The 10,704-nt window shown below is 38.3% G+C and overlaps 1 protein-coding gene across 1 annotated transcript in view; it reads right to left on the bottom strand.

Moving 5' to 3' along the window:
- The window catches only part of HEATR5B (HEAT repeat containing 5B), a gene marked incomplete at its 3' end in the record, with an annotated part of 33,452 nt that overhangs the window by 15,615 nt on the left and 7,133 nt on the right, over positions 1-10,704 (bottom strand). The window contains exons 7-14 of the mRNA XM_009875857.1: positions 9,963-10,212; positions 7,317-7,472; positions 5,649-5,899; positions 5,109-5,220; positions 3,735-3,887; positions 3,346-3,445; positions 2,517-2,626; positions 1,596-1,759 (exon numbers count right to left, since the gene is read on the bottom strand). Coding sequence (XP_009874159.1) covers positions 1,596-1,759; positions 2,517-2,626; positions 3,346-3,445; positions 3,735-3,887; positions 5,109-5,220; positions 5,649-5,899; positions 7,317-7,472; positions 9,963-10,212 — 1,296 coding nt within the window. The remainder of the gene's footprint in view (positions 1-1,595; positions 1,760-2,516; positions 2,627-3,345; positions 3,446-3,734; positions 3,888-5,108; positions 5,221-5,648; positions 5,900-7,316; positions 7,473-9,962; positions 10,213-10,704) is intronic.

The raw sequence follows: 10,704 nt of genomic DNA, 5'->3' as shown, positions 1-10,704 counted from the left end.
CCTACACAGAAAAGATTTAGGAACAGCACTAAAATTACTAAGATTCCTATCATCGTGAAAATACTTCCTAACCATTATTCATACATTTAAACAATCTATTTTCTCTGAAGAAAAACTCTTTTTAGTAACTTCTTAATTATTTAATCATGAAACAAAATTACAATCTAGTAGCTCTGTATTATTCTTAGAAAGTCAGAAAACAGAGCAAACATTTGTTGAGACCTCCGTATTACCAAACGATAAAGCGTGACCAGGCACAAGAGAATCCTGTGATCCACTACATGGACTCAGTTACCAACAGTGACACTGTTTTACAAGCTATAGGTTAAAAATAAAGAAAAAAGGTGGGAGGGGTGCATCAGGAAAGAGGAGGAACATCCCAAAAAGCCCTGTGAACTGAAGACTGCACTTGAAGTCTCCTATATCCACCACAACAAACAAGTGAAGTTTACAAAACCCTTTTCTGATTTGGCATGCTGATCCTTTCACAGAAACAGTTTCCCCTTGGTTTCTCACACTTAGCATCAGGCTCGGCTTTTGGATCTGCTCAGTCAAGATAGCTGCCTTCTAAGATACCTTACCATTATTAGATAGGCTGCTGCAGAAGATATATTTTCAGCTCCCCCCTTCTTACAACAAGAAATCTGCGAGAAACTGGGTTGCAAAGTGTAAGATGGTATGGTTCAGCAATTGCTCAAAATTGGTAGTTGTCTAGGGAATAAATTTCACTGACAAAATTAAATCAGAGCAGAATTATAAATACAGAGATAGGTTCGTCAGTATACCCAGATGGACAAAGGTTTTTTTCTCCACATCAGTAAACCCTGAAATCTATGAGGATAAAAGGCTTGAGAAGAAGCAACCATCCCCTTTGTAGTCATCACAGATTAGGAAAGCAAAGAGAAAGCCATTACCAGATAGTTTCCTAAACTATTTAACATTAAGAAATTGTTCCCTATGCTACATTTCTTCTCCAAAGGCCATATGAAAAATAACTGGGTCAATATTACCAGTTGATCTGAAAAATTTTATTAAGCCAAATCCCCATAGTAATACTTGCTTTCTTTGTTAAAATTTTTAATTTATACATTTCAAAGACTCGCTTTTAGAAGTGCAGAAAATTCCTTATAATGCTAACAAAATTGTGTCAACACTTCCAAATGAAATGTAAAATTTCATATTACACCTACAAAACAAACTAAATCTTGTTTTGCTATATTACCATTTGCAATACTGAAATTTTGGCAGCAGTTTTATTACACAAGTTAAGTGGAACTGACATTTCTCCTGGATCAAAAAAATATAAAAAAGAACAACTAGGAAGATCCCAGCATGGGGGTAGGGAGCAGTTTTGGTTTAAAAAAAATCAGGTTAGTTCACTAACTACGACTATATGAGTAGCATTATGCAATTTATATCTCAGCTGTAGGCAGTTTTAAATCAAGATGGTGCACTGTAGATCAAAAGGACTTAAGTCTAACAAACCTCTGAATAAGACTAAAACAAGGCATGAAGCTCCAGTTTTAGAAGGCTTCCTCCACACACACATAATGCAGAGTGCAGATAATTCACTGTTCTTTCTAGTTTTTTACTACCTGGTCTTCAATCGACTTATGATCTGTTTCCTGCAGCCAAGAGCCAAGAAGAACACTATCATCGTAATGACAAAGAGACCTCAGAAGTGATGTGGTTGTATTAGCAGAGTTGTCTGTCAAAGTAAATTCTGCAACCAATTCTCGAAGAAGCGCATTAAATGATCCTAAAAGGACAGACATAAACACAATAATTGCTGCTTCTTATCCAAAACATTTCAGGTAGTAATCAAAAGTTACAAAGCAAAGCCTGCACCATTACAGGCAGCAAACAGACAGAGACATAAACCTGATGAGACTAGAGCCAAGAGCAAGGCTTCAAACAGAACCCTGTGCTCCCAATTCCCAAGCCAGTGTTCTAAACAACAGATCAGGCCATCCCTTTCAGGATAACAATCTAGATTTTAGAAAAATTTGCTCATCCACATGATCATGTATATTTAATGAATTAACAAAAACAAACAAAACCCAAAAAGCCAATCAGTCAGATTATGTGGCAGTGCCTGGTAATTTAATAGTAATAGCATAAATCTGTCTAGTAGGTCAAATCGAGTTTAAAAAACAAACTATAAACCAAAACTAAATCTTCATTCTCATATCTGTCCTTTGAGTATACTAAGAAATGTTCTCTGTCTTGTAAGTAACAATGATATAAACCACCTATATCGGATTTCAGAACATGATCTCCATACCTCTCAACCCTACAAACGAGACTGTAATTTCTATACTCTAAACATTACTCTAAAGTTTTTGCAATATTCATTCTCTCTACTTATACTGTCAAGAGGACATAGTAAAAGATTCTTAAGGATTCCAGTATTCTATATTTTGAATATTCTATCTGCTTCAAAGGCAAGCATGAAAAATGCATCGAAAGGATTAAGTACAATTTTCTTCGATAAAAATCATTAAAAAATTATGTACCTTCATATGTCTTTGGAGGTAATAAAGCCAATATATCATACAGTCTTAAACGGACCATAGCTGCACTAGCTTTGAGATGAGCTCCATGGGCCTTAATTACTGATGGAATACTATAGAATCAAAAGAGAAAAAGAGAAAAACAGAAATACTGCAGTTACTGAAAAAGTGTATTTTCAGATTTCTTTTCACTTACATCTCTAGCCAAGACAAGAAATAAGTGTTCATAGAACTGCTCTGAGCAACATTACTTAATTACCACTACATCTTCAGAGGTAAATGTACAGACCAAGCGTTTTTTAGAACAAAAAAAGAGCCCACTACGCACTGCTGTAAATCAGAGAGGTACCGCCTCAGAGGAGGTTGCTCCTATTTTAATAACAGGGAGAGGGAGGTGGAGAAGGAGAAATCAAACCACAAAACCCAACCCACAAGTGTGCATTTTCTTCTATTCTGTAAAGTATTTAAAGTCTTTTCATTAGAACATTTCATAAAAGGAGAGTTTATTGATAAACATGAAGTATACCGGTACCTTCATTTTCTAATTTCTTACATCAGGATAAGCAAACTATGGATTCAAAAGCTCATTGAACTGGAAATCCAAAACACTGTTAACAAGTTACCAAAGTAGGTCCTTCAGCACAGGCTATGCAATAACATGCTTTTACAAAGCTAACAACCATAAACACGATGCTCCTAAAAGTTTTTTTCAACACAGTCAAGCAGTGACAGTGCAGTACTAGGTCAGAATATAAACTAAAATCAATTAGTTCTAGAACTCCAGGTTCAGGAAAAGACAAAAGTGAATAAAGAGCAAAAACTGCCTACTCACTGTGACATCATTGTCATTGCACATTCTATGGGTGTCATCAACTTCCTGATCACATCCTCTGTAAGAAGCTCAGGACAGTGAGCAACAAAACTTCTCATAGCTAGTAACAAAAGAGTTAAAATTAAAATTTTACTGAAATTAACAAACATAAAGCATGTGCAAGAAACAGATTCTAAGAGAATATGAGAAAAGCAGCAATTAAAAATGCTTATTCAAAGACCGCGTAACACGTTCATAAAACTATATGACACAACCAGGTAACACTGATGAAAATCTGACACATCTTACTCATTTTCAAAGAAGGCAGAGAAGTTAAGAGCTCTCTCTACGATAAGTGGGAACACGTTATGGTTAACACATCTTGTAATCTCAAAGTTTGACATTCTTACCACACAGAGCTCCAGCACGGCCTTCCAGCGTTACTTGCCAGGTAAAAGAGTCTCCTCTCGCCTTCTCTGCTTCCAACTCCTTCAGAGAGCGTGGAAACACGTTGCGCCACAGGAGCAACATCTTCGGCAGATGATACCGAACAACGGAGGGACCTATGCAAAAAAATGAAGTGACAGTACAATAAAACACGCATTTAACTAAGTGTGAAAAATCTGCCATGATGGCTTTTGCTCTTTAATCTATTTTTCTTTCTCTTATTTCACTTTTCCTTTTCTCTCTGCTTGAACAATGAAAAACAAAGGAAATTCTTTCTCATTTCTAGGTTGAAGGTATAGCAAATGAATAGCATATGTAACGCTGTTGATAGCAGTACTAAAAATAGCAAACAGGCAACTCTATATTTTGTCATGTAATAGGTAACCACTGCCAACTGCCTTTTTACTATCTTTTTATTCTTAGATATTTTTTATATAATTTCTATTTTGAAGGCAAGCTCTTCAGCCTATGCTACCTTGTTCATAAAATTCACAGAAAAGTATCTGACAGTTATTATGTAACTAGATTAACAGTTAAGTTTAAAGAAAACTTCCAAAAAAAGATACAGAAGATCCAGTACAATTACATTAAAAATATACTAGAAAAAACAATCCAAATAAGATTACACTGTTAGAAAAACATGATAATAAGCAGGCAAAAAAAAAAAAAAAGAGACAATTTAGAGAAGCAAGAAGACACACAAAATGTTACTTGTCGTGAGATGAAAATACTGCAGAATGCAGTATTATTATCATCATACTTTCCAGTGTAGAAAACCCAAACAAAAAACCCCAAAATACTATTGCTGCAAAATTTAGGAGTATACTTATATAACCTCTGAAAATACAGTTTATCATATTTTTGTGACGGCAAATAGGAACATATGAACAACCAGCTTTTTTAAAAGACACTTGAATGGTTTTTCAACTGATAACACTTCTAAAAAGCAGCACTGCCTATCCAGAAGCACACATGCAACTTGCTGGAATGTTCACTGCATTTGAGTTACTGCACCACAGTACTAAGGAAGCAAAACTATGGACGATTTTCCCTTTTTCATAGAACGACTAAAGGTTGGATTTCTAAGACAGAGCAGAATTTTTTTGAGATACTACAACTTCCACTATCCTTCAGCTTACATAAACACTAATATTTCACTTCTTCCCAGCATAAACAACACTGCTGAAATAAATGCACTCACACTCAGTTTCCCTTGGTATAAATACTCTTGTGCTAGATACTGGACTGATTATATGTAGAGACCATTTGCCACAGTGGATAATCAGAACTCTTGGACAAGCATTAAAATGAAACAAAAACAAACTGTTTATACAAACCTAAAGTCATTAGTGCTCCAAGTAAAAGCCATCCAGCTTGAGTCCGCTGCAAGGAGAGTCTGCTGTTTTGTGCAGCAGTTCGCAAGAGATCCTCAGCAATACTGACCACCATCTGCATAAATGACAAAAACCAATGGATTTTTAAAATATAAATTAAGCCACTGCTACACATCCAAAACTAGACTATATATGAAGTTGTTCTCAAATAAGTTAAATTGACTTTCCATATAGAGTGCATGTAGGCTGCATTTCATGCAGATGTTTTGCTTATGACAACACAAACATTAATGCTCTCTTCAGTAATTACTCATTAATATGCCAAACAAGAATGCAGTTGGGATAGAGAGGGGGAAAAAGCTGGTAAATATTGCAACCGAAATACTACAAATACATTCCCTGGCCACTGCTCTCTTACTAGCCACAAGTTCCATTTTAGTAATGTTTTAAGTCATTACCTTGTCACACATTTTGCAAAGCTATTACTTCTAGACCAAAAGGTATCTTTTAGTACACTCAGGGATGAAACTCTCATGATCTCACCTTTCCTTTGGCATGAGGAATACCCAAGGGACACTGATGGACTCCACCTAACAAAGCAGCCATGGCAAAACTGTAGCCACTAACAGCTTCAGGAGAGGTCTTCAGATTGTTCAGTCTTTCTGCACATCTGTCTAAAAACGGAGCCAGCTGAAAAGGCAATGCCACAGCTACGCACCGCAAGCACCATGCGGCAGCAAGTCGAGCAGCCATGCTGGGATGAAGAAGAACTGACGTTACTGTCTCCAACAGGCCTACAGAAAAGAGAGTTTGCAGTCTTAAGAGTTCAGATGTGCTTTTTAATATTAGCAGACAAGCAAACTGAATCAATACTAGACACACAACATGGAAGTTAATAAATCAGAATTAAAGTACTTCAATTTTATGACTTTCTTTAAAGAAAGTGTGTTTAAGCATTATGCTGCTCCACATCAGGCTTCACCAGCAAAGCTGAAGCTGCCTGAGACTGACTTCTACTGCTTGACCAACTGACAAGAGACATGGGCATTGGATGATTCCTGCAATCTGACAATCTTTGACACTGACTGTCGATAACAGAGCAACATAAGACTGATCTTCAGTTTCACTTCACAATGAAGACAAGCATGTGCTATAGATGTCACTGATCACTGTACTCTGTTTTTGACAGTGCTGTGTCCCCTGCACCAAGTTACCATTCTTCTACACTTTCTAAATCTCCATGCTTAGCTAAGCCCATTGTCTGTGAGCTCTTCAGTCCCATCTGTGTCCACACCAACACTTCCCTCTGTCCAGATCTCCAACTTTGTAAACTCCTACTTCAGAATCCCTGCCCTCACTGTTGCCTTTTTCTTTTGCTTTCACTGCAGCTAGTGAACAACTTGTACCTACATAACTCATTGCACTTAACAGAAAAAAACACACCACACAAAACAAACAAACAAACAAACAAACAAAAACAAAAACACTGAGACCCAGTCCCCTCTGTCCTTACAGGGCACAGCAGCCAAAAGGAATAAATATGAGCACAGCTTTTCCCAACCCATAGCTGGAGTAAAATCAGTATAAGAAAAATGTCATATGCATAAGAACAACAATCTACATAACTAAATGTCTAATTGGAGCCTGCCTTTCCACTGGAAAACATGTAGGCACCATAAAATGAAAAAACTTCACTGCAACACTACAGTTCAAATGTGGATTCAGACATTAAAACAAGAAAATCCACAGAAAGCCTAATCAGCTTAAGCCAGATAACTAGCTTTTTAAATGGGACTATCAACAGCTTCACCTAAAAATACTCTTAACCTCCTCACAGAAATTTTATATCTGAGGGCAATACAGCTTTCTAGAAGTAAGTATGTCAGACCTTACATAGCAAAACAAGCTATTTACTATAAAATCATTACTAGAAATAAATCAATGCTAAAAATCACAGCTTTACACCTTTATTCACTCTAAAAGGAGCTTCAGGTAGACTTTGATCAAAGTTGCTTAATACTTTGTCAAACCTGAACTACAGTTAGGGGACTAAACATAACAAGTGGGACAAATGTAGTCAATGAGAGTACTACAAGGAGTGTCAATTTCACCATTTCTTATATATTGATTTTATTATTTAACCACATTTAACAATATTTCATATTAATAACCCAAATGTCTCATTTAATCTACTTAAATTTATTTGCATACCAATAGAGGGTTCTTGAATAAGAGGAGATGCAGTGGCATTCAGACTCTGAACAAGACTGCCCAGTTCCTGGAGAGCACACACCATTACATGCTGGCTTGCAGCTACATCAGCAGCTCCTGACTTATTTTCACTGTTAGTGTCATTCACTACTGCTTCTGCAGAGAAGATAAACATGTCTTGTTTAACTACCATTTGAATCACACCTGAACATATACAGATATAAAGAGACAGTTTAATTTTTACATCAACCCCTCTATTAAAACAAAACCACAAGTTTGGTCATAATGTGATTCACAAAGCAAACACATTCTGAAGAGAAATAATTTTACAGCTATTGACCAAATACAATCATCTAAAGACAGATCCACAGAAACAGATCCACAGTTACTACAGATGGCAGTGCACTAAAAGTTAGGATAAACCGTATAACACAGAAAAGCAAGTATATACATATGCAGCATGTGTGTATTGTATCTACACACAGTAACTAAAAATATAGTCATAACATATTTAAGTTCTGCATACATATATAATATTGCATGCATATATATGGAAAAAACCTGAATAAATTAAAAATCTCACACACACATTTAGCACACAACCTCTATTAATATTAAAATTTATCCGTTTAGGTTCCTAGATCCCACTGTACATTCCTTCTCCTACACAATATCCCAGAAGCAGCAACTGTCACTTCAAAGGAAAAAGACTTTAGCACCACCTTAATATTTATGTCTACTACAGTAAAAATTTAGAAAATAATCCTCTTCTATGAAGGAAGGCAATCATTATCAATTAAAAATACTTCCAATTTGTCACCAAATTCATCACAGATGCTTAAAAAAGAGCTCTGATCATTCAAATACATAATGGAAATTCCTGCAACTGTTTCATCTCGGAAGAAAGAGTTCCAATGAACTAATTTTTCTTGGTACTAATAGCCATTGTAGTTAGAATCACAGAATGTTCAGCACTGGAAGGGACCAATCACCGAGTCCACCCCTCCTGCCAGAGCAGGATCACCTAGAGCAGGTCACACCGAAACACATCCAGGTGAGTTTTCAAAGTCTCCAGAGAAGGAGACTCCTCAACCTCTCTGTTCCAGTGCTCTGTCACCCTCACAGTGAAAAAGCTTTTCCTAGTGTTTTTGTGGTACCTTGTATGCTTCAGCTTGCACCCATTGGCCCCTGTCCCATCACTGGACATCACTGAGAAGCGCCTAGCTCCATCCTCCTGACACTCACCCTCTACATCGACTTTGTGGCTCTGCGCTGGATTCTCTCAAGCAGTTCCCTGTTTCTCTTGAGCTGAGAGGCCCAGTACCGGACACAATATTCCAGATGTGGCCTCACCAGGGCAGAATAGAAGGGAAGGAGGACCTCTCTCGACGTACTAGCTACTCCCCTTCTAACACACCCCAGGATGCCATTGGCCTTCTTGGCCACGAGGGCACATTGCTGGCTCACCGTCATCCTGTTGCCCACCAGGACTCTCAGGTCCCTTTCCCCTGCGCTGCTCTCCAACAGGTCAGTCCCCAACCCATACTGGCACATGGGGTTGTCCTTTCCCAGGTGCAAAACTCTACACTTGCCCTTGTTGTCTTTCACAAAATTTCTCCCTGCCCAACTCTCCAGCCTGTCTGGGTCTCACTGAATGGCAGCACAGCCCTCTGGTGTGTCAGCCACTCCTCCCAATTTTGTGTCAGCTGCAAACTTGCTGACAGTGCTCTCTGTTCCCTCATCCAGGTCGTTGAATATACTGAATAGTACTGGTCCCAGTACCGACTCCCGAGGGATTCCACTAGATACAGGCCTCCAACTAGATTCTATCCCATAGACCACAACTCTCTGACTTCTTTCCTTCAACCAGTTCACAATCCACCTCACTACTCGATCATCGAGACCACACTTCCACAATTTATGATCTTTTTAAGGTTCCATATTTATTCTATCTCTAACAAAAAATAGTTACAAGAGCCTGAAAAAGTTTTAAAATCAATTCTATTTTTAAATGTCAAACATTACTTTAAACTCAAATTAGATGGCAGCAGAAAAGGAGAAGAAACGGATGCTTGGTAAATGTATTGTTGTGTAATTCCAGTCTACTTTCTCAAACTCACGCTCAGATTAAGTAATTTAGTAAGAAACAAATGTTAACACAGTTTTGTCAGTCCTCCTAGTGATTACATACAAAAGGGCCACACTTATCTTGTCTAATTTCAGTTTTCAGATTTCTTCGTCACCTGTAAAATCCAATTGGATTTCAGTATGGATATTCGTGGGGGATACACAAGGATCTATAAGATCATGACCTACAAGATTTTCAACACTAGCAGTAAAGAATTCCATGCAACTTTCAATACAACCTATCCCAAGCTAGATTGCAAATGCACTCTTTTCCTCAATTCCCTTCTAAACAAATGCAAATGCCAAAAGACACCACAGGGTAACAAGCGAGCTTTACACAATCGTTTTTTAAGTAGAACATAGATTTTGGATAGCGCATCTCAAACAGAAAGCAGATGAATCATCTTTTGCCATTACAACAGAATTAGTCCTCGCAGAAGATGGAAGATGAAAACCAGCTGACCCAGTATAATGACAGTGAGTTTCAACTGGTCTCAAATAAAGAAAAATGGTTCTCACCCACTGCCTTCATTTGTTTACCAATGGCTTGACATATGTCTTTGGCAGCTGCAATCTGTGCTTTCTCCCCGAGTAGGCTTCCCACAGTTGCTCTCAGGATAAAGGACACACATCTTCGAGAGTAAACTGCATCCACATGGGTCTGAGTTGCACGAGGATGTGAGACCAGATCAAGTACATGTGACAAAAACGTAGCAAAGTTGCGCTCCAACCACTGACCCCCTAACGTTGTAACAAAGACAACGTAGGCCTGCAAATTCAGAAGATACATATGGATCCAATTAAAACAGAAACAAAAGACTGCATTTGGTCACCACAGATCAAAGACAACAGTTCACAGAATCATAGAATGTTCAGGGTTGGAAGGGACCTCGAAAGATCATCGAGTCCAATCCCCCTGCCAGAGCAGGATCACCAAGAGGAGGTCACACAAGAACGCGTTCAGGTGAGTTTTCAAAGTCTCCAGAGAAGGAGACTCCACAACCTCCCTGGGCAGCCTGTGCCAGTGCTCTGGCACTCTCACAGTGAAAAAGTTTTTCCTAAGGTTTTTGTGGAACCTCCTGTGCTCCAGCTTGCACCTGTCGGCCCTTCTCCTGTCATTGGACAAAAGAGCCTGGCTCCATCCTCCTGACACTCCCCCTTAACATATTTATAAACATTAATGAGGTCACCCCTCAGGCTCCTCTTCTCCAAGCTGAAGAGACCCAGCTCCTTCAGCCTTTCCTCATAAGGCGGATGTTCC

The sequence above is a fragment of the Apaloderma vittatum genome, unplaced genomic scaffold (genome assembly GCF_000703405.1).
Source record: "Apaloderma vittatum isolate BGI_N311 unplaced genomic scaffold, ASM70340v1 scaffold4059, whole genome shotgun sequence".
Classification (NCBI taxonomy): domain Eukaryota; kingdom Metazoa; phylum Chordata; class Aves; order Trogoniformes; family Trogonidae; genus Apaloderma; species Apaloderma vittatum.
This window is presented reverse-complemented; position numbering and strand designations above follow the sequence as displayed.